Here is a 24,581-nt window from a genome sequence, read left to right as displayed (position 1 = left end):
AACTAGAGAAAGCCCACGCTCAGACACGAAGACACAGTGCAGCCAAAAATAAATTAATTAATTTTTTAAAAAATCAAGTATCTCTTCCTTTGATCATCAGATGAGTTACTCCACGTTACTGCTTTTCCCTTCTCTGCCTGTTCTCTTTCTTCCAGGAACCTAAGCCTGGCTAGCAGAACATGATCAGATTGTGCATTGAATCGCAAATTCTCAAGGAAATCAATGCATGATTTTTTTTTCATTGTAAAGAGAGAGCTTACAAAGAGAACAACTTATGATAAAAGCCATGTTCTTGCAAAATCATCTTCTCTCTCCCATTTGGGACTCTTTCTGCGAGCCACCACTGATTTCCTCTAGGTCACCTCCCTGTCCAATCAGGTCATATACTCAAATAAATAGGAAAGGGGAAGTGGGAAGTGAATTGGACTTGTTTCAGAAAATGAGGTGAGAAAAAATGATGAAAGAACAAAAAGGGAAATCTATTTTTGTTTTCAAAGGAAATACGAAAAAAATTTGTCTGGATGGGGGTTTGTTTTGACAAGCTCGAATAATGACGAGGATGCTTTATAGGAAATGTTTAGTACTGTGCAAGTCTCCCCTTATTCATTGTGTGCCAGTGTGATCTCTCCAAAGCTCTTCTGTTTCTTGTGTGTGCTGAGGGCTGCATGGTGTTGAGGTGTAGCTAATAACACTAGCCAAGGCTCCTGGGATCAAGTGCATTCAAGAAACTGAGAAAGTGTTGGACTTAACCTCTTATGAGACTTGGAGATAAAAAGGCTGAGGAGGCTGAAAAAAGTGGTGCTTAATTCAAACTTCCTGGAAGAGTCACGACATCTAGCAGACGAGCAGTAAGCACTGAACTTGTGTTAAATGCCACAGATTGTAGATGAAAGTTCTGCACAAGGGCAAGGCACCCAGCTACAAATGACCAGCAACTCAGTTAATTACACTTGCTTTGTCTGTAAGAGGAACTGACTGAGGCAACAGGGAGAAAGCAAGCAAGATTTGGGGGTAGACTTTGGGCCAATATTTTTTTTCTCATGTCAATGAAAATTCAATTAACTATCAAGTTAAGAAGATTAAAAAAAGGGAATTTTAGTTGAGCTAAACTGAGGGTTATAATCCGGGAACACATTCTCAGAAAGCTCTGAGAATAACGTCACACAGTTTTAACATTTTAACCTAGTGCAGCAAGTGCTGTGAACCAAGATGCACAAGATGTATTTGTAGGAAACTACTCCAGATTGGGGGCAGGGAATGCTCCTTGGAAATGCCCCAACTGAATCTTAAAGAATTAATGGATGCTGAGTAAGTTAAAGGGAGTAAATGATGAGAGAAAGGAGGTGCTCTAGGCAGAGCAAGCAGCCAGAAGAAAGCAAGGAGAGAAATAACGTGTGCGTGGGCCTGGGGGAAATGGTGATACAGGCAGTTTGAATGTTGCTGGAACATAAACTATGAGGTTGAAAATGAAGGGAGGGCTTACTGGAGGTTAGACTTTAAAGGGTCTTGAGTCTTACATGGTGATATGAGCAGACTTTGATTTTGGCTAGATTAACTTGGCAATGGCAAGGAGGATAGATTTATCTAATTTTTTATTTTATTTATTTTTTTTGGCTGCGTCGGGTCTTAGTTGCAGCACACAGGGTCTCTGTTGAGGCATACGGGTTTTTTTATTGTGGTATGGGCTCTTCCTTGTGGTGCGTGGGCTTCTCCCTAGTTGTGGCATGTGGGTTTTCTCTTTCTAGTTGTGGCGCACAGGCTCCAGGGCGCGTGGGCTCTGTAGTTTGTGGCACGCGGGCCATCTCGTTGAGGCACGCGAGCTCAGTAGTTGTGGTGCGCGACATGTGAGATCTTAGTTCCCTGACCAGGGATTGAACCCACATCCCCTGCATTGGAAGGTGGATTCTTTACCACTGGACCACCAGGGAAGTCCTGGGAGGATAGATTTAAAGAGAAGAAAGAAGGAAAACAATTAAGAGATGCTGTAAGAATTAATCCAGGCATAAAATGATGAGGGTTTGAGCTAGGGCAGTTGGGAGTAAAGATGGAGAGGAGGTTAAGTTAGCAGCACATCATGACAGATTGGGATGCCGAATAAGGAGAGAGGAGAGAACAGCAGGAGGACACTGATGGTGGTTCCTGTAACTAAGAGGATGCAAGAAGAATAGCAGGTTAACGTGGGGAGAAAGGATTTCAGGGTTGCTGAGCTGTGGGTACCTCTGGTGCCATCTGGAAGGGGGTGTCCATCAAGAGATCTGGGTACATGAGTTTGAACTCCAGGAGAGGTTTGTAATGAGATTGAGATTTGAGAGTTAATAGTGTATAGGTGATTTCCCAAAATACAACTGTGATTGAGAGTGAACTAGCAATGAGCCAAAAGCAGGGCAGAAGAGCCCATAAAGGAGCCCAAGAAGTGGCCAGAGAGTAAAACGAGGAAGGAGAGCTGGGGATCTTGGAAGGAGAGGGTCTCTGCCTGTGTTTGTCTCCTTCCTGGTGGTGGGAGTGTGAGGTGCAGGAGATAAATAAGCGATAACCATTGATAGGTGAATTGTTAATTCTTTGCAGTTATTCAAACAGAAGGGTTAGAGAAGTCTTCAATAGTTTGGAAACCACCATTCCTGGATTAGTAGCTGCATACCTTGCATCACAACCTTGCTCTGCCAAAACCTGCTGAATTACTCCCCTCTCTGGCCTGGATTTCCTCATTGTTTAAATGAGAGGATTGGGTTTATAGTTCCCAAGATCCTTCAGGGAAATGGGCTCGTAGTAACGATGGGAAAATTGGAGGCAGATTTTATGCTGCGGCATCTGGAAGATGACTGCTTTCCCCATGACGGTGAAGATATGTCCTTGCTAACACTGAATTTGGCTCAGAATCCAGGGACAGTGGATGTTTGTAAACATTCACTTTTCCTCAAACAGACACATGTGGATTGGTATGTAAGTTCTTCCAAAATCGTGAGTCCAGCCAATGTAGCTGCAAAAGGACAATATAGCACAGGGAGATCAGCTCGGTGATTTGTGACCAGCTAGAGGGGTGGGATAGGGAGGGTGGGAGGGAGGGAGACGCAAGAGGGAGGGGATATGGGGATATATGTATACGTATAGCTGATTCATTTTGTTATAAAGCAGAAACTAACACACCGTTGTAAAGCAATTATACTCCAATAAAGATGTTAAAAAAAAAAAGGACAATATTAAAGGAAAAAATTTATTTTTTCCAGTCTGGCAATATCCCACCTTGAGCTGTGTGCCCCCTCCAGGGACTGTGAGCCGCAGGAGGACATTCTGAGAGGGGCTCCATCTGCTTCTGCCTGTGTGGCCACCTTGGCTCTAACAAGCTTTTACATTCGTGGCTATTTAAATAGGGAACTTAACTGAACCTCAGAGTGGGTGTGTGGGTATGTGGGTCTGTGATGTGTGGGCCACCCACTGTAACCCATCTGAAAGATTATACGTTTCCTTTGATTCAAAACTCTGGGAACTCACACGTATTTAATTAGTAAGTAACCCACATAGGCTCATACTGAAAAGTGCTTTTAACAGCGGTCCCCAACATTTTTGGCACCAGGGAACTGTTTCGTGGAAGTCAATTTTTCCACGGATGGGGATTGAAGGGGGATGGTTCAGGTGGTAATGCCAGCGATCAGGGCGCAGGGGGTTTCAGGCAGTGACGTGAGCAATGGGGAGCAATGGGGAGCAGCAGATGTAGCTTCGCTCGCTCCCTTGCCCGCTGCACACCTCTTGCTGTGTGGCCCGGCTCCTAACAGGCCGCGGACTGGTACCGGCCCACGGCCCGGGGGTTGGGGAGCCCTGCTTTATAAGACCTTCTATTGCAACCCTCTAGCCTTGATTCAGATCAGTTATTATTTTTAAGATATTAAAATTTTTTTGAGGTAATTGTAGATTCACATGCAGTTGTAAGAAGTAGTACAGAGAAATCCCATATACCTTTCACCCGGTTTCCCCCAGTGGTAACATCTCTTATAACTTTGGTACAACATTAGAACCAATAAATTGATATTCATACAAACCACCTACCTTATTCAGATTTCACCAGTTTTACAAGCACTAATTGATGTGTGTGTGTGTGTGTGTGTGTGTGTGTGTGTATTCACAGTTCTATGCAATTTTAACATGTATAGATTTCTGGAACATTTGCCACAGTACAGAACAGTTCCATTACAAAGATCCCTCATGCTACCCTTTTGTACCTCCCTTCTGTCTACCGGCCTAACTCCTGGAAAACACTAATCTGTTCTACGTCTGTATAATTTTGTCATTTCAAGAATGTTATATAAATGGAATTATATAGTATATAACCTCTTGAGATTGGATTATTTTCATTCAGTGTAATTCCCTTGAGATCCGTCCAAGTTGTGTGTATGGAGAATTTGTTCCTTTTTGGTCCTAAGTAGCATTCCATGGTGTATAACAGTTTATTTAACCATTCACTCATTGAGGGGCATTTGGGTTGTTTCCGGTTTTCTGCTATCATGCATGAAGCTGCTATAAACATTCCACTACAGGCTTTTGTGTGAGCCTGAGTCTTCATTTCTCTGGGACAAATGTCCAGGAATGTAATTGCTGGGTCATATGGTAGTTGCATGTTTAGTTTTTTAAGAAACTTCAAACTGTTTTCCATAGCAGCTATACCATTTTACATTCTCACCAGCAGTGTACGAGTGACCCAGTTTTACCACATCCTTACCATTGTTTGGGTGCTGTCACTTTTTAAAATTTTAGTCATTCTGGTAGGCAGGTAGTAATATCTCATTGTGGTTGACGGCTCACCGTCTCATTGACGGCTAATGAGGTACAACATCCTTTTGTTGTGCTTGTTCGCTGTCTGTATATCCCCTTCAGTGAAATGTCTCTTCATGTCTTTTGCCTGTTTTCTCATTGTTCTTTTACTGTTGAGTTTTGAGAGATCTTTAGATTTTTCTAGAGGCAAGTCCTTTGACAGCTATATGGCTTACAAATACTTACTCCCACTCTGTAGCTCATCTTTTCATTCTCTTCACAAGTTTCTCTCAGAGCAAAAGTTTTTCATTTTGATGAGGTCCAATTTTTCCTTTTCTGGATCATCTGATTAGTATCCAGTCTCTGAACTCTTTCCCTAGGGACCCAAGAATTTCCCCTATGATTTTTTTCGAAAGTTTTATATTTTACATTTCAGTCTGTGATACATCTTGAGATAATTTTTGTATAAGGTGTGAAGTTTAGATCAAGACTCATGTCATTCCTCAGAATTTTGTAATTTTCCAGATACAGATCCTGTACATGTTTTGTTAGATTTATACCACTTTCATTTTCTTTGGAACAATGCAAAATGGCATGATTTTTTAATTAATGAGTATTCTTTCAGAGACTTCCTCCCCCCAAAACAAACAAACAAACAAACAAGCAAATGTAGGGTTTAAAACAAACCTCAAAGCAATCTAATCATAGCTAATGTTTTGTCTGATAACTTGCCTTCTTGTCTGAAGGGGAAGTAAGGCACCTTTCTAATGAGGCCGGTCACCGATTAGAAGTACAGCTTCATCAAGGAGCCCCTGTTCTCATAGTCTTTGATTCAGTAACTGACCTGAGTGACCTTCAGCTAGTTTTTCACTTCTCTGAGGTTTAACTTCCTCTTATTATAAAATGAAAATAACAATGCTTTCTTTACAAGTAACGCTGAGAAGATGAAATTAAATTAGAGAATTTATGTGAAAATATCTGGCACATAAGTAAATGATCAAGAAATGTTTCTTTCCTTGCTTTTCTCCTTTCCCATCTTTCTACCCTCCACCCCCACTCCTTTTCTTTCCTCCTCTTTTCTTCCTTTCCATTCATAATTCATGCCACCTAGCCCGTTCCTTATGGTGGGTGTGGGATGTTTGTTCCAGTAGGGTTCCTGTTCTAACTACAATTTGACTAGTTGAATAGGAGACTGATTCACCTGTGCCCAGCTAGTCCCCAGAACCTCTCTCCCTCCACCACCATATACCCTATAATGGATGCTATAATGATGAGGATTGTTAAATAATGAAGTCTGTTGCTTTTATTTAAATTCTTTATACTAGGGAGTTCAATGAGTTTTTATGAGCGATGAGCCACCTGTCTGTGTTTTCATGAAGGGAAGGTGATCTATGGTAGTCAATTAGCACAGGTGGGGGGACCTGGGAGTACCTCTGACAAGCAACCGAAGCCTCTCAGGCCTTGTTGGATTTGGGTGTGGGCCTTAGCAAAATACAGAATATAGAGAAGCAAGCTCGTAGTTTGATGTAGAGATAGCCCTGAAGATCTTGGGCCGAGCCCAGAGTAATAGACTTGGATTAGAGTAAGCCAAGGGAGGTAGTCATTCTCCATGTAGAATCCACCCTGTTTAAGAGATGGCACTATATAGAGATCCCGAAGAAATGAGGCAAGGGAAAGGAATTTCTCCTTTAGAAATTCGAATTAAACTGGAGCCCTTCTAGGGCTGATTATCCCTTTTCTCTTCTCTCCCATTTGACAAGTGTTCATCCAGTTAATTTGGAACAAGCCCTCTCCTTCCATCTCCAATAGTAACTGCGGGCCAGCTAGATATGACTTGGGAGCCCTTGAAGTTGCAGGCTGGGGCATCTACCCCAGCGTCCTAACTGGTTAAAAGCCTGGAGAGATTATGTCACCCTCTACCCTTTACCCACAGATGTCAAACCAAGATGGAAACCATGGGCAAGGAAACATCCAGTACATCCTTGCAGGATACCTCATGAAAGGAAGATGCTTTTTGTTGAAAATCTATTCATTTTGCATTAGAAATAAAAATGTCTCTTTGGAATTGTATTGGCCTAGGAAGAAGAGAACCAGTAGAAATAGAACTTCCAACAGATCTTGGTCTTTGCTAATATATTTTTAGTTTTTCTTCAAGGGCTACCTGTCCCAGTAATAATTTCTATCCTGCAATTCTCCCCTTTAGGTTCTTTTAGTGGAAGTCATGGGAATGATAGTGTTTAGAGCAGGGGGTTGGCCCAGAGGGGTACATTGGCCTCCCCGAATTCTTGCCAGATGTCTGGGACACCCACCCAGAGCTCATCTCACCTCGCTGCTTCTGAAGACTAAAATGATGGGCTCCGACCAGAAAAATCACCCATGCCAATCTCTTCCTCTTCTTTCTCCAGCAAGGATTGAAAATAGTTCACCATGCAGAGAAGACACTGTCCAGCTTCTGTAAGTGGCAGAAGAGCATCAATCCCAAGAGTGACCTCAACCCTGCCCATCATGATGTGGCCGTCCTTCTCACCAGGTACCCCAGAGCCAGGGGCTGCAAGGCAGGGAGGGCTGGTGGGTGAAAGAGTTGCCAGGTATTCATCCTCATGAGATTCTTCTGCTCTTTGCTGCTCTTGTCATTTAAAAGGCAGCATCTATCAACTAGACACTTCCTGACTCCCATACCAGTAAGGGAGCAGTCAGCAAACTTGCTAAATGCGCACAGCTCTCTGTGTTAATAAACTGCATCTGCTCTTTCCTATCCCAGCGACGATTTCATCTTTAAAACTGGCTTTTCGGTGCAGCTCTATAAACAATCGGGAAGCTTGTTAGCAGATCCTCATTAAAGGCTCCTTTAACTCTTAACCATGGAATTTCTCATCCTTTAATTTTCTTTTTAAAAATTTCCTCCAATTTAGAAAGCTGCAACTATCACTACAGAAATCAGTCCTCCTTGTAACCCATCTCTGACCGATGTTGAAGACAGAGTATGGGGAGAAGGTCCTCCCCTGAATAGGCAGAGTGGTTTGCTTGCACCTTTCTCCCTTTTACCCTCATGAAGATACTATTTGTTCTGACTACAGAGTGACCCTATGGTGCTGAAGACCTTCTAGGACTCATAGCTGTGAAAAACTAGTGAATTTACCTGATCAACCTAGGCTCTTGGGATGCTATGTTTGCTCATTGATTCAATAAATATTTTTTGATTACCTACTAGGTAACAGACACTATTTTAATCTAGACAAATGAAGCTCTTAATGGGGGGAAAGTAAGTTTTCACTGGGCACTCCTATGCACATTCAGAGACATCCTGAAATCCAGAGATGTGTAGTGAAAGAGGCCTTTCAGCCTGGCCCTCCAGCTGAAGAGACCCTCATAAGCGGAAAGGCCCTGGGTGTCTTGTTTGTTGTCCCTGGGGAGGATAGGCTGCCCCTGAACATCTTGGCTTGTCATCTGTCCCTTTGACAGGGTTATCCCAGTGCATAGGTTATGTGCAAGGGATGATAATCAGCCCCCACCCTATCCAAATTTCTGTCTTACCCTGACCCAAAGTTCCAATCATCAGAATCACTCTTTTGAGTGATAGTATCAAGACTTCGGTTGAATGCAAATACGTTCCAAAATAAGTCCGTGGCATAAACCTATTACATTAGGTTCATTAGGTCTTACAACACCTGGGTTGATCATAGCTCCCCTGGGAAATAGGTGTAGAATGTAAGCACAGAGGCTTTGGGGAGCCAGCAGGCAGCCAGGGAACATGAGGACCCAGGCAAGTGGCCAGGGGAAGACTTCGGTCTAGGCAGGACCTGGCTGTAGGGAAGAACCCTGGATCATGGGACCAGCATTGGCCACCTGGCAGCTGTGTCTCAGCACTGTCTCTTTTCTTTCCCTGAAAGCAGAAATAGTTTCTCCTCTCATTCTCACATGCATAAATCAGTGAGTTAATGATAGTTGGCATTTAGGGAGTATTTGACACGGGCCAGGCCCTATGCTATATCTGTTAGAACAATCATCATTCCATTTAATCCCCACAACAACCCTGGTAGTTCATTACTGTCAATCATTCCTATTGTACAGATGGGGAACCTGAGGCTTAATTATGTCACTTGCCCAAAATCTCACTGCTTTTAACAGGTACAGTAGAGACTTAAATCCAGGTAGCTTGACCCCAATAGCCATACTATTACTCAGTAAGAATACGAAGGATCTGTTCTCCTTTTTTTCTTACTGTGATCATTTTTCTTCCTTAGAACAGGGGTCAGGTTTCAAGCTTTGATGAACCTCACCAACTCCTAGACAGTAGAGAGAATTTCAAGTTCTGAAGCAGGATTTCTCAGTATCAACACCATTGATATTTTGGGTTGGCTAATTCTTTGCTGTGAGGGGCTGTGCATTGAAGTGTATTTAACAGTATCCCTGGGGGTTTCCCTGGTGGTCCAGTGGTTAAGAATCCACCTTCCAATGCAGGGGACGTGGGTTCGATCCCTGGTCTGGGAACTAAGATCCCACACGCCACGGGACCACTAAGCCTGTGTGCCACAGCTATAGACCCCACGCACTCGGGAGCCCATGCACCACAACTAGAGAGAACCCCACAGGCCACAAGAAAAGATCCTGCATGCCACAGCTAAGAACCAACGTAGCCAAAAATAAATAAATATCAGAACAAAACAAAACAAAACACAGTATCCCTGGCCTCTATCCATGAGATGGCAGTAGCACCCTCCCCGAAGTTGTGACAGCTAAAATTGTCTCCAGACGTTGCCAGATGTTCCCTAGGAGGGTGCGGGGAACAAAAATCAACCCCTGTTGAGAACCTCTGCTCTGAAGAAATAGGTAGGCTCAGGAAAGGAGGGAAGTATAAGACTGAACTTGCTTCTGGAGGACTACGCTGAGATCCACTTCAACAGAGCTCACTATAGAGGTGCATTCAGTAGAAGGTGGTTTTGGTGTGAACACGCCTTGTGAAATGGTTCTGGTGGCTGCACACCAAGGCGTGTTTTCTCTTTTACTATCCTCAGTGCATGGTGGAGGTGGAGCTGATCTCCTCGTGGAGCTCTTTGCCTGCAAGACCACCCCTATCTTACAATCCTTTTGTTACCTGCTTTTATCTTTTTTAGTGCTGGATACTTAATAGGCACTCAATGAACAGTTATTTAAGGGACCCAACTTCCTGCACTGTCAGAAAGTTGGTAGATTACCAAAAAGCATCATTCATCTTTTCCCAGCAGCTCCATGCAGACCTAGACTTTTTTTTTTTTAATGAAATAATAAAAAGTAAATCTAGCACTAGGTGTGGAAAAGCGTTTGGTCGGTCCTCCCACAGACTCAGAAATTATTTGAAATGCTTGGGCTGTATGATCCAATCTAGCTCTCCAACACGGAACTACCACTGCTAGTAGGGGTGCAGATTCACGTCTGCTGCTCATGCTGGGAGTTGCTTTCTCCTGTTCCATTGTCCCAGCCATTGCCTCTTGGAGAACTGAGAACTTATGGGGGTTCTCAGAGCCTGAACCTTTTCTATGGCCCAATGGACACAAAAAGCAGACCATTTATTGCCAGAAATCACACCCACACAAACCCCATGATGTGAAGGTCTGCAACCAGCTAAAGCTCAGAACCCTGTTGGCGTTTGTGCTACTCTTTCTTGGCAAAGACTTCTTGAACTAAAGAAAACCATACGACTAATTAACGACTCTTCAAAACTCTTGTCACTGATTGAAATGAGCCCTTCTAGGATATGGGAGCACATTTTTATATTTAAAAGCTGTAACTAGTATTTTGTAAGATCCTAGGAGTGTTTGTGTGTCCATCCCCTCCCATACGCAGTATTGTTAGGGTGGTGGAACTGGAGAGACCATTAATTTGATCTCTGGATGTGTTGATTACACCAATTCCCTTTTTCATGAATGATTAAAAATTCTCGGATGAGTTTTGATGACAGACCTCAGAACGACCAAAAAGGTGTTTCATGTCTGAAAAAACCTCAGCCACTGATGGTTCTCCCTTCCCTATTTAAAAGTTCAAATTAATTCCAGTCTTCAATCAAATCCTTCCCTTATGGGTCAAATAATATAATTTGGCCTCCTGAGATTAAGAGCAAAAACAACTCAAAGTAAAACATTTGCCATATTTTCCTACCTTTTTCAGGTGTTAGTGAGATTCAGTCATCAAGTGGTGAAATCGGAATAATTCTAGTGAATTCAAAATTGCTCCCTCATTCGTATGGACTATTAAAACAATTTTAATCATGCTTTACAGACCATATTGAATGTGAATTAATACCCAGTTTTTTCCCAGGAGGGTTGTTGTTTTTTTTTTCCAGATGTACCTACTCATCTCTGTTCTCTACTTTCAGAAAAGACATCTGTGCTGGTGTCAATCGCCCCTGTGAGACTCTGGGTCTGTCCCACCTGTCGGGAATGTGCCAGCCTCACCGGAGTTGTAACATCAATGAAGATTCTGGACTCCCCTTGGCTTTCACAATTGCCCATGAGCTTGGACACAGGTAAAGGGCCAAGGAAACTGAGATCTCTTCCTCATGTTCATGCATCAGTATCAGTAGAGGGAATGGAGGGAAACTTAAACAGGGTATCAGGAGAATCTGATTGCATTGTGGCTTGAGAATCTCATCTGTAAAGGGGGGAATGGGGAATCACACCTGACAAAGATTCCACTGTCTTCTCTGCTCTGACCCCTTGTACCATCGACATCACAGAATCAAAGAGGCCACTGCAATTCTCTGAGTTAGAATGAAGCGAGCAGAAACAAGGAGATAAGCTTTACCTTAATTAATTCAGGAGTAACTATCCCCAATTATTTCTTATGAAATGGTAATATTGTTAATATCACTAAAAAGTCATAAACCTTAACATTTTGTGCCCTTACTTTATGCCAGACGCTTTGCATTGTGTCACTGAATCCACTCAACGACATTATGAAGTAGATACTATTGTTGGTCCCATTTTACTTATATGTATTAAAGGAGAACACTGAATAAACTGGAAAACTGCTATAAACTTGGAAAGCCCAGCAGACAAACACCAGTTAACAGAAGGTCCAAGTTGTCACACAAATGTGTGAATTTGGTTAGGTGAATTGACTGAAGACAGGTTTCAGAAAGGTTGAATAAAGGAATAATGAGGATTCTGGATTCTCTAGGTATCAGAAGTTCCCATGGAGGAAAGATCTTAGCTTATTCATAATTTATTGGGGTATGTATTAACCACAAATAAGAGAACAGCACACTGATTGGAAACTCAGAGTAGAGAGTCATTATAAATGGCTCAACTATACCCCTGCCTGTTTAGGAATAGCCCTGTTCACTGGATTATTCAAGGCCCAGCCTCTCTGGCCTGAGCCTCCCCACCAATTTTTCTCATATAATATTGGAACTTTTCAAAATACTTTTACCTGAAGTACAAAACCAGAGTATGGGCTTAGAGCTTATTCTGGATTTTCCATCAACCAGGATTATGACCTTAGAGGATTCCCTTCACCTCTTTGTGCTTATTTCCTTATCTCTGAAGTGAGTAGGTTGAATTAGGTACTGTGATTTCTTTGATCCTTACCAAAAAGCCCTGGGAGATAAATGTGATCTATTCTAGTATCCTTAATTATCAAAAATTCAAATACGAAGAGGTTAAGGGACTAGCTTATGATTAAATAATGATTGAGGACAGAATGCTAGGTCTTGAAAAGACCAGGCCATAGTTGTTGGCATGTTGATAATAAGTTGGCAAAATGAAAAATTATTAGTATGTGCAAATGTATAGGCATCCTCAATCCTGATATGTGGAAGGACTGTCCCTTGTAACTTGCAATAAAGTCATTGGTATCAGCAGTGTCTGCTGACCGAGCAATGTCAAGTGAATATAACTAGGTCAAACTGAGAAATGATTGCTCAAGACATTCCCGGCGATGGTATGCCCAAGCTAAAGAAAAGTGGAGAAGACATTCTCAAATGCTCACCACTTGTGTCAAGAATGGATCCTTTATATACTCAATTCAATTTGGCAGTTTTAAAAAAGTAAACTAGTGGTAATACTGCCATATGATCGAGCACTTGTACTCCTGGGCATTTATCCTGGAGAAATGAAGATTTATGTTCATACCAAAAAGGCTATACATGAATTTTTTTTTTGCACATCTTTATTGGAGTATAATTGCTTTACGATGTTGTGTTAGTGTCTGCATGAATGTTTATAGAGGCTTAGTCTTAATAGCCAAAAACTGGAAGAAACCCAGGGGTTGTTTCAACTCAATATGGTGAATGGTTAAATAAAATGTGATGGATCCATACCATGGAATACTACTCAGCAAGAAAAAGGAACCAACTATTGATACATGCAATGACCTTGATGAATCTTTGAACAATTACGCTCAGTGAAAAAAGCCAATCCCAAAAGGTTACATACTGTAAGATTCCATTTACGCAGCATTATTGAAATAACAAAATTATCTAAATAGAGAACATGTTAATGGCTGCCAGGGTTTGAGGAGGGAATGGGGGAGGGAAAGAGGTGAGTGTGGCTATAAAGTGCAACGTGAGGAATCCTTGTGATGGTGAAAATGTTCTGTCTTGACTGTATCAACATCAGTATCCTAGTTGTGATATTGTATTACAGTTTTGAAAGATGTTACCATGAGGGGAAAGTGGGTAAAGTATACATGGGACCTCTTTGTATTATTTCTTACAACTTGCATCTGAGTCTATAACGATATAATAATATAAATTTAATATATAAATATAATAAATTAAAAGTTTAATTTTTAAAAGGGGACCTTGGGCCATGTACAGATGACCTAAATAGAACACTGTCTTCTAAATGGCAAAAAAAAAAAAAGGTTTGGGTCACTGATAAGAAAGACAAAGTTGAAGGCAGACATATAACCTTGAGTTTGGGTGATAGAAAGAAATACTTTGGTAAGACACAAAACTGAAGAAGACATTAGGAGGGTCTTGGAGTGTCCTGAGAAACTTGTTCATAGCTAAAGATGCGTCTGAGATATTTAGTTCCTTCTTTAGGTGTAAAGTTCTAATTAGCTGTGAACCAAACTGAGAAACCCTGGGCAGATCAATGAAATGGCCTGAAGCTGCCCGGAAAAAGAAAAACACAATAAGCTACGATCCTAAGAAGAAACTCATTACAGTTCAATGACAAAGATACCCCATTGTTCTTGAAAACGTAGTTGTTTCATCACTGATTGCGTAGGATGCAAAAGAGAAAGTGAAGTTAACTAACTTGTGCTATGGCCTAAATAAATAGTTTGATTTTTATTCTGAGAAAATTTAAAATTCCGTTTATGAGAAGCCTGGATTACATCCATCATCCATACCTAAGCTCTCATCCCTTATTGGGTGAGTTACCAAAAATGAAGATGGAATTCCAGCAGGAAATTTAAAATGTCTCTCTGAGACGTAGCATCCTTTTCCTTTAAGTAATGAAAATGTCATGATAGAGATGAACACTTAAAATGCAGTATCCACCCGATATATCCCACTCTTCTGGATTGTGATATTCCATTTATTTCATTTATAGAGCTTTGCTTGTTGCATTTACCAAATTGATATTTTCTGAATGCGTTATAAAAGCTCACATTCATATTATGATGATTCTTGTTCTCTGCTGGTTCTTCTCCACCATAAAATAAACAGTAAAAGGCAGGGAATGTCTCACCAAGTGATACCCTGAAACCCAGGCAGTGACTTAGCTTACTGTCATGTCTATAATTTCATAAACCCATCTAACAGGAATTACAAAACAAAGATGTAGTAAAGCAGGCTAATCCAACAGCCCAGTTAGTTGTTTCAGACTGTAGTAGGCTCCTTACTCCAAGCTGCTCTTGAGGTTCATCCCGCCTGCTGGAAAGTAGCTTCCTGGAAACATCTTCCATCCCTTTGACCCCATGTGCTTTCCTTGTCTCTCATTATTCATTGACCCACTGATCCCATGTGATAGGAGTGTTCCCCCTATATAGAGAAAGTAGACATGTCCAGAGGGACCTTTGTTTAGCAGCACTGCTTTTCTTTTGTTGGATGGGAGCACAGAGGAGTGATAAAGCTGGAGGGGGAATGCTTTAGTGAATTAAAAACTTTAGAGGGAACAAAATCAGTTCCTTTTGGGGAACTAATATATTTAGAGTATAGGTTTGAAGCCACCCAGTATATAGGATCCAGCCATATGGCTTGTCTTATTGGTTTTTTGGCCACGAGGCATGTGGGATCCTAGTTCCCTGACCAGGGATTGAACCTGCACCCCATGCACTAGAAGGTGAAGTCTTAACCGCTGGACCCCTAGGGAAGTCCCGCTTGTCTTATTGGAATAGCCAATGCTAGAAAAACAATTATTCATAGAGATTTTTAGAATCATGCTTGTTTAGGATTTTTCCTAATTATTGAACAGGTGAACTTGTGGAATACTTTATGAACTGGGTAGGACTGGATTTGCAACAGGCTGGGGAAGCCTTGCTGGGGGGGTGGGGGGAAACAACTTTCACTGAATTAAATTCTTTGTGGTTGGGTGGTGAGAGCTCTGTAGATTAATTCCCTGACTCCTTTGTGAGTTTTGTATTCATGTGGAATGTGATCAGAGTCTGTAAGTAAGTTGATAACATCTTAATGCATTAAAAATAATACAAGAAAATCCCTAAAGCCCCCAAAGACTATTTTCTGCAAGAGTTGCTAATGTTGGTCAGATTTTATTAAAGTTAGATATGAGCTTCCCTGTCAGAGGGATTGAATTTCACCAGCAGTGTAAGAGGTCATACTTTCCTGTGTTCAGATTTGGAAAGTTGAGCCAACATCTCAGGGCTGTAAGTGTCCAATAAGCAGATTCCAGTGGAGAGGGCTCTTGTGGGGACTCAGAAGTCATCTTGATGGTGATCCTAGGGATTTGGCTTATAACCTGACACTTCTCAGTCTGCCTGTTTCCCAGGCACCTCCTTGCCATGGGAGTCAGGTAAGCACTTTAGGGCCTTTCAAGACTGCTTCACCTGGTCATCCCTGGCAGTGGGAGGTCAGGGAGCCAACCAAGCAAGACACAGACAAGAGCACTGATTTAGGAGCACAAAGATCTGCAGAAGACCTAGTTTTGCCACAAACTAGCTCATGACTTTTGACAAATCTCAAAGTCTCAACTTACTTATCTAGAAAAGGAAAATGAGCTCGCTAGACAATGATAAAAACAGCAATAAAAAATTTCTGTCATTGGGCTTCCCTGGCGGCGCAGCGGTTGAGAGTCCGCCTGCCGATGCAGCGGACACGGGTTCGTGCCCCGGTCCGGGAAGATCCCACATGCCGCGGAGCGGCTGTGCCCGTGAGCCATGGCCGCTGAGCCTGCGTGTCCGGAGCCTGTGCTCCACAATGGGAGAGGCCACAACAGTGAGAGGCCCGCGTACCACAAAAAAAAAAAAAAATTTCTGTCATTTACACAACTTATATATATGCCAGGCACCTTGCTCAGTGATTTTCAAACTTTATTCCACTCAAATCTCATCCCAGGACTATGATGATGACTCCATTTTCTGCTCAGTGAAACTCAGCAAGTTTCAGTAACTCACAGATCCTTAAGTAGCAGAGCTGGAATTCAAATCCAACTCATCTGTCTTCAGATACCCCACTCTTAACCCTTGCACTGTAAGGTCTCCCTAATGTCTGATATTGGAGGACTCATAACAATACTAGAAAGAAATCCATCTCCTCCAAGTTTGTGGCCTTTGACAGAGTCTTCCATAGGCTTCCCCTCTCATGCTCTCCCTTAAATTATGTTGAAAAGGGAAGAGGAAGGTTTTGCTCTTTTGTGCTACGGTTGCTACAGCAGGAGAAAGAGGACAGCTGGACGCAAGATTTGCCCCCCGACTCTAGTCTCACAGAAGCCAAAGCCAAAGTGGAAGCTTTTAGCTTTCTGCCAAACAGAAGTTTTTGAATTAGCCACATGGCTCCCAGGGTTGCATATTTGAAACAAAGCCATGCCTGAAATGTTTCCTGTGCTTTTGAGTTGAAAATTAGCTAGACCCCTCCAACTTCAAAGGACTGCTTTGTAATCAGATGCCTTCTGTACAGAGGTGGCTCTCTGTGGGTTATTTTCACCTTGGAGAAACTGTGGTTTTCTCCTTGTTTCACGCCTGCCTCCTTGATATCCTTGTGTCTCTGCCCCCTGCAGCTTCGGCATCCAGCATGACGGGAAGGAAAATGACTGTGAGCCTGTGGGCAGGCACCCGTCCATCATGTCCCGCCAGCTCCAGTACAATCCCACCCCACTGACGTGGTCCAAATGCAGCAAGGAGTACATCACCCGCTTCCTGGAGTAAGTGACCGCACATCTCAGGACAGCCTCACTTGGCTCTCTGTAAACCGGAAGTCACTTCGAGTTCTACCCGAGGCCCGGAAAAGTCTCAGTTCCTCTCACAGGTCACAGTATGAGGGTGGCAACAGAAGGGGTGGACCTCACTGCTGCTTTCTGACCCTGAGATCTAGGTGGGTTTTGCCTCCAGCCTCAGCCAGGTGAATACTCCATCTCCCCCCAACTCCCCCTTCAGCTTGCTTCTGTCTGAAGGTGGCTTTTTATGACCTGATCGTGAGTTAAGTCCCTGGGGACTGGCAGAAGCAACCCAGACGAGTCGGTGGTCATTGTACCCCATTTGGGGTAAGATGGTGATTTTCTCACTTTACCACTGCTTGTATTTCTTAGATCACATCTGAACAAATGGTGTGAGATGCTATTTGCATTTCCTTTTAGACAACTCTCACCTTGGGCCTGATAGAAATAAAGTTGTCTTGAAGGACAGAGTACACTAGAGGAATGGAAGTTTCTCTTGAATGAAAGACTAAATCTTTCATTTAGGAGGAGATCATAAGCAACTGCTCTCATTTCTATTAACTCATTTTCAGCCGAGGCTGGGGGTTCTGTCTTGATGACAACCCCAAAAAGAAAGGCTTGAAGTCCAACGTCATTGCCCCTGGAGTGATCTATGATGTTCACCACCAATGCCAGCTGCAGTATGGCCCCAATGCTACCTTCTGCCAGGAAGTAGAAGTAAGTGTTGGGTATATTGGTGCCTCTGGTGGGTATGGGCAGGGCTTGAGATCCAGCATGGTAAAGGAAGGGCCAGGGAAATATTTGGAAATCCGAAGATCCAGAAATGGAAACTTTCTATTCATGGCAAGATGTCTGTAAGGCAGAAGGACTGAAGTTGAGGTCATTTATATTCCTTGACCCACCTCCTTGGTATCCTTTGCAACTGAGTGGTGGTAAAGAAAATTCTACAGTGATTTTCAAGAATCACAGTTATTCACACCTGCAGGCTCCATAGCAATCAACTTAATCCCTAAAGTTGCTCCCTTTCCTGCATTTCCTCTCTGATTGAAGAGCACCTCCAGATGCCAAGGTGGGATTAAGATTTATCCCTAATTCATTCTTCTTTATTTTCTTCAACATCCAAGTGATAAGTCAAGCCCTGACATTTAGCCTCTGATGGCATTTGTGGCTCTAACCTGTCATCTTCATTCTCACTACTCTGCTCCTGATTCAGTTTCTCATCACCTCTCCTTCTATTGTAATTACCTCCTACCCAACCTCTCCCTCTTTCACACTCTTGCTTAAGTTATTTCAAAAAGACACAAATCTAACTGCGGCTCTTCTCTGCTCTTAGGGTCTTCACTGACCACAGGATAAAGTCCCAACTCCTTTGTATGGCATCCCTTTGTGATCTGGATCTTGCCTATTCTCCGAACTCATGCCTTTTAGTGCACAAGTGTCAGTGTTAATACACAGACATGAACAAGGCAGGTCTCATTGACCCCTGCCAGATTCTGTGCTGTGTACTGAACAGGGTGAAAAAGATGAGACCTCAAGAACAAATAAAGTGAATTCTCTGACCTTGAGGAGCTCATTCTCTGGTTGGGGAGGCAGACAGAGAAATTTCAATACAGTCAGATAAATACAAATGAGACATATAGAGAGAATGCTGAAGAGGAGGTAACTGCTCAGACAGAACAAGCGAGACAACAGAGAAGGTAAGGTTGTCGCAAAAATCCCTCACCTTACTTCGAGCTGGTTGCCAAGTTATGCTAATTCTGCCTCCAAAATATCTCTAAAGACCACCTGTTCCTATGATTTCAGTAGTCCCCTGATTGGTCTCCTTTCTAAGACTCTGACCACCTCCCCTCAACTCTGCTCCACTCTCCAAAACACAGCCAAATCGACCTTTATAAAGGAAATCTGATTGTGTTCCTCTCTTATTAAAATATTTCACAGCCTCCCTATGCCCCTACAAGAAAATTCAAATTCTCTAAAATGGTTTAAAAGGGGTTTCAGGATTCACCCTCTCTCTCACTCTATGGCCTTATCTCTTAAAATATTATTTTATCCCTCTACTCTCTAACCTGGAATTCTAAGTATATGTATGTTGGATTTTATCACTTCATATCCTTCATATTTTTCATCTCTTCACATCTCTGCATTTTGTGTAATTTCTTCCTCTTTCCCTTCCAACTCACTAGTTCTCTTTTCAGATATGTCCAGTCCTTTGTTTAACCTGTCTATTGACTTTTTAATCTCATTTATGGTATTTTTTTAACTTAGAACAGTTTCTTTTGTTATTTTTCTAGATTTTCTCTGCTTTTTTATGATCTTATTTCTAATTCAGACTTTCAATATGATCTTCTCCTCCTTTAATCATATAAGACACATTTGTTGCAAATTATAATGGACAATTCTGATATCCAGAGTCTGTGTGGGTCTGCTTCTCCTATTTGGGGTTTCTTCTGGGTTTCACTTATTATGTATTACTTCCTTTTGTCAATTTCTGCTTTTATTGTGAACTCTCAGTTGTGAAACTTCATGTCAGGCTATTCTTTAGGGTTTAGATGGAAGGCACATTCTTTCAGAGAGAAATTTCACTGCCATCCCTGGGTCCATTTAAAATAAATTATTGGTTGGGTGTTGTTTCACTACCTACATGAGTGAGATCAGGGCCAGTATGGATACAAACTCTCAGGGGTAACATTTTACCACTCCTTCTAGAGTTAAAGTCAAACCAGACAATTTCCCAGCTGTGTTCTGAGGTTTCTTTCAGTCAGGGGGTAGTCCTTTGGGGTTATGGCCTTATATGAGGTATCAAATCCAACTTCCTACCCTACATAGACGTGAGGCATTTTCTCCAGTGCCCAAGTGACCATCAAAACTAAAATCTAAGTTACTAGGTTTGTATCTTCAGATTAACAATTTCTCCTACATTTTTAGCCTCTGAGGATTTCCCTTACTTCCTTACCAATTCAGGAATGTGTTTAAAACATTTAGAATATTTTATCCAGGATTGTAGATGCCTGATAATACCATGGGCTGCCTGGTAGAAACAAAGGTTGAAAAACTGCCCTGGAGGAGCCAACACTCAGCTAAGGATGCACAAAACTCCAATAGATAAAGCTTTGTTCAGTTGAGTTCACAATTCAGCACCTAATTAAAAATGTAAGACAGTCTAGCTTCAACTAAATGAGGAAAGACAATAAACCTTCAAGAGCTTTGGATAATTGAATTTTTTAGGTAGGGATAATAAAATAGATGCATAAAAGAGAAGTTTTATATAAGAAAAGGGAAGAAAAAGCACTATATGATATGTTTAAAGTAGATGTGAAGAACAGTTACAACCTCTAGAAATGAAAAATATCGTGATTGACTATAAATTTAGTGGACGAGTTACACAGCAGACTTGACAGAGCTGAAGAGAAAATCAGTCAGTTGAAGTTTAGAGTTGAGAAAATTACTTCCCATCCCACTTGAGTGTTTCTCAGAGTTGTGTGATGGAGGAGAGACTGGCCTTTTCCTGATAGAAATCCAGGCTTTTTCAACTTTTATGTATAAGAAAATTGAGAGCTAAAAAATACGAAAGTAAAGTTGAAACATGAAGGGTGGAATAGGAAGATCCATCAACAATAATTGTGAGTTGCAAAGGGAGAGAATAGTTGCAAAAGTTGTAATCCTGGAGAGGCAAGAGTTAGAAAGATAAAAATTAAGAATTTTTTAAAATAGTTAAAAGTACAAGATCTTATGATGAAGGAGCATCTTGAATATAGAGTACAGTAAGTAGATGGAATGATGGCAGATGGGTGGATAGAAGCAAGACTAAAAGGTGGATGGAAGCAGCTGAGCCATTTCAGATGCTATGTAAGAATCTTGTCAACCTTCCCTTGTTCCTACTGCAGGAGGAGGAATGTGAGGGAAGATTCAGTTCACTCCCTGGCAGCTAAAACAAGCTGGCTATTTTGGGTAATAAGTAAATAAGCTGAGGTTTTCTGGATGGAATAGTTTCACTTTCCTTCAGTGAGCAGGCTCAAGTTATAACCGCCCAGCTGTTTGTAATCAGATCACCTTCCATCACAGTCCGGAGTGCTCTTTGATGACTACTGTCACCGGTTGCCCTGCCTAAGGGCAGTGAGTACTGGATATTGTGCCACAGGTATAGAAATTCAACTCTTGGGAAATGTGTTTTACCTCCCATTTTCATATTGCTTAGACTGGCCTACAGACCACTGTTTACGAATGATGACAAAGTCCAAGTTAAGTTTAAACTGAGGGCTCTTGTGTGATTTCTTTGCATCACGTTACTCACTAACAACAGCAGCATTTATTGTGGGTATGTGGTGAGTGTGTGTATATTTTAGCATCACTGTAGAAATGCTTTTGTGCAAGGTTTTTTTTGGTTTTTGTTTGTTTGTTTTTTGCGGTATTTGTGCGAGTTTTGAACGTAAAAAAAGTACAATCTCATGGGTTTTTTTTTTTCAGAATGTTTGCCAGACACTGTGGTGCTCTGTGAAAGGCTTTTGTCGCTCCAAGCTGGATGCTGCTGCAGACGGGACGCGATGTGGCGAGAAGAAGGTGACGTGTCCGTGACGTGTCAGTGATGCGTGGAAGGAAGGTGGTGGGTGAAGGGCTTAGCGTTCTTGGAGAGAGCGGAGGAGAAGGCCCTGGAGAGCAGCTGCCTCTGGGTGAAGGCAGATCATCACGCAGTCAGGCTTGCCAAAGGAAAGGATTCCACTTCTGCGGCTCCTTTTGAGCCTTCACTGGAAACAAGTAGTCAGGGAGAGAGGGCCACGCTCCAATTATAAAACATCTGGACCATCTTTTCCCGATGACTTTCCGTGGAGTCTGTGGTCAGTAACATCTGCTGGGCTTATCATCAACCTTCATTTTGACATTTTTCCCCCCTCCATATTGAACATTGGGAAGGACAAGCCAGTGGCTTCTTCTTTCCAAAGATGCTGAATTTGGACCACTTGTTATCTTCTTTCTCATCATCTGACCTGCATTTCTTGAAGTCCTACGCACCTTACTAAGCAGGAAAGCCATATACGCAAGAACTCAGAGATGTTAGATATCCTCCAGACTACCTAAGAACAGGGTAATACGTGCTGCTCAACAACACCATTTGGGTTCGTCGTGGGCCTAGGATTTATGTGTTTAGTGGGTGTCTTTACACAGCTTGAGTGTGGCACGACCCATCACTGAGATTACAGAACTTAATCAGAATACACAGTGACCAGAAATAATGAGAAAGAGGAGGCCAGCAGATGAATCATGCCCAGATCCTCCAGGAAATGTGGCCATTTCTAACAACCAACCTGCATTTCTTGTTTCCCTTTTCCTGTGTTCACCCTCCTAAACTGGTAGTTGTTGAAGGATTCCCTTGAAGAGGGAGAGAGTGGACTTTTTCCTGAGCCACTTGAGACACCAGAACTGGAAAGAATGGGTAGAGTTATAGGAAAGCAGAAATTTTTCTTGACGCCTAACTTCAGCTTCTTAACAACTTGTGTTTTCCGGCAATGAGTGGACATTTTGCAGGAGGATGGTATCTGTTGCAAACATTAAATACCCGCAGAGGCTAAAGAGAAGTGTTATCACAGTGCGAGTCTGCAAAATGTTTGTTACGGTCTTCAACAAGATAAGAAGCTTGCACCAGAAAGGAAATCAATGACGTTCCTGAACAGCTATATTACTAAGCTTATTCAGCTGACATGCTTTTCACGGCGAGACTTTCTCAGTGAAGGAAGCGGTGTGTTGATTTACTTCTGGGGTGCAATCTATCAGTCACACTTTGAGTAACACTCCTGCATTCACTGCAACTAGGCACTGTAAAGTTCCCTTTAATTCCTGAAAGACTCTGATTCTAAAACCCAAGACTCTTGGGGGAAATTCTTTTATGAGGTTCTCTTTGTGCTACATCTGATGTGTGACTTGTAGGAAGTCTGCTTGCTCTGGGAGAACTGGGTTTAGACTGCTAGGTTTCCTGACTCAGCTTACTACGGGAACCTTCCTGACTTACGCATCTCCTGCCTTTTCCCTTTCCAGTGGTGTATGGCTGGCAAGTGTATCACAGTGGGCAAGAAACCAGAGAGTATTCCCGGAGGCTGGGGCCGCTGGTCACCCTGGTCCCACTGTTCCAGGACCTGTGGAGCTGGAGCCCAGAGTGCAGAGAGGCTCTGCAACAACCCTGAGTAAGTCCAGCCAAAGATATTTCCCTTCCTTCCATGAGCACCGGGAGACTAGTCGTGGACAGCATGACTTCAGTGACCCCAGGCCTCCTGAGGGAAATCAGATATGTTCCCAAAGATGAAAGGGAGCCAGGAGGAAGATTCATAGAGTGTGAATAAAAGGTGGTTCTTTTTTGCTTTGTTTCATTTTGGCTTGGCACTGGATTCTTACTAGAACTTGGGTAAGTAAGCTGATTCCGTCATTTGGAGAAATAAGCAAATTTTTTAAAAAAATACAATCTATGTGAAAGACTTTAGGAGATTACACAATTAAATCCTTCTAAATAACCCCATTCTATCAGTGAGGATTAGTTATACCCAATTTTGCTGATAAGATGACAGCTTTCTTTCCATCATAATGAATGTATAATTTTATAAAAATATTCTTCTTCCCTTAGGTGACTAATTAAATAGCTAGGCACATTTTTTGAGGATAATTATTTTTAATGTTTTAGATTAGGATTTTGTAAACCTCAGAGTTCCATGTTAGCCTGTCAAGGATTCCATAGACGTTATTTCACAAGTGGCTTTCAATTTTTTAATCAAATTGCTAAATTTTTTCATATTTTAAGTTTGTATAATGATATATATATTACATTCTTAATTTCATTATTTCTCGGTATACTAGTTCCCAAGTATAATTTTTAAAAAGTGTCCATACAGTGCCTCCTGTAAGTAGAAAATGTATTAAACTTCTTTTACCTAGATTTACATTAGTCTGCATTAAAGAGTAAGAGTCACATTTTTTTTAAGTGATAAATATGGTTATAATTCTCTCAGTGTTTCAGTTCCAAATCTTACTTCTCCTTTTTATAATAAATATATTTCTATATATATCTGCATGTATATATATATATGTATATATATATATATACATACATATAAACTATATATATATATAAAATTTATCCTAGAGGTTAATAAATTAACATCAATGAAGAGTTTAACATAATATCTATTACATAAAATTGTCAGTAAATGGTAGTTATTATGCTATCTTTACCATCTCCCATGCATATAAGTAAGTGTACATTTGAGGAATTTGGGCAAAATCGTTTTAAAATCTTACCTTTTGGTTTAAATACAAAGTTCCTGTGACTTCAAAAATTCAAAACCAGAAATCCCTTAAAAAGTATTTTTACAGAATATCTTTATAGTTTGTTTCAATGTGATCAGAAAAGTGATTTCCATTTCAGAGATCAGGGAATACAGGTGATTAGTTCTAGGACCTATTGTCAGTGTTCTGTATCAGCCACTACCAGTCCGTAGCCTTCCTGGGAGGATGGTCAGTGATCCATGGTTGTCAGAAAAGGGA

At 41.7% G+C, this 24,581-nt stretch overlaps 1 protein-coding gene across 1 annotated transcript in view; it reads left to right on the top strand.

The window, feature by feature from the left end:
• Positions 1-24,581, top strand: part of ADAMTS12 (ADAM metallopeptidase with thrombospondin type 1 motif 12) — a 388,886-nt gene that overhangs the window by 227,472 nt on the left and 136,833 nt on the right. The window contains 6 exon segments of the mRNA XM_065874119.1: positions 7,149-7,273; positions 11,096-11,245; positions 16,902-17,045; positions 17,630-17,774; positions 21,522-21,614; positions 23,085-23,230. Of these exon segments, the coding sequence (XP_065730191.1) occupies positions 7,149-7,273; positions 11,096-11,245; positions 16,902-17,045; positions 17,630-17,774; positions 21,522-21,614; positions 23,085-23,230 (803 nt within the window).

The sequence above is a fragment of the Phocoena phocoena genome, chromosome 3 (genome assembly GCF_963924675.1).
Source record: "Phocoena phocoena chromosome 3, mPhoPho1.1, whole genome shotgun sequence".
NCBI classification, from domain to species: Eukaryota; Metazoa; Chordata; class Mammalia; order Artiodactyla; family Phocoenidae; genus Phocoena; species Phocoena phocoena.
This window is presented reverse-complemented; position numbering and strand designations above follow the sequence as displayed.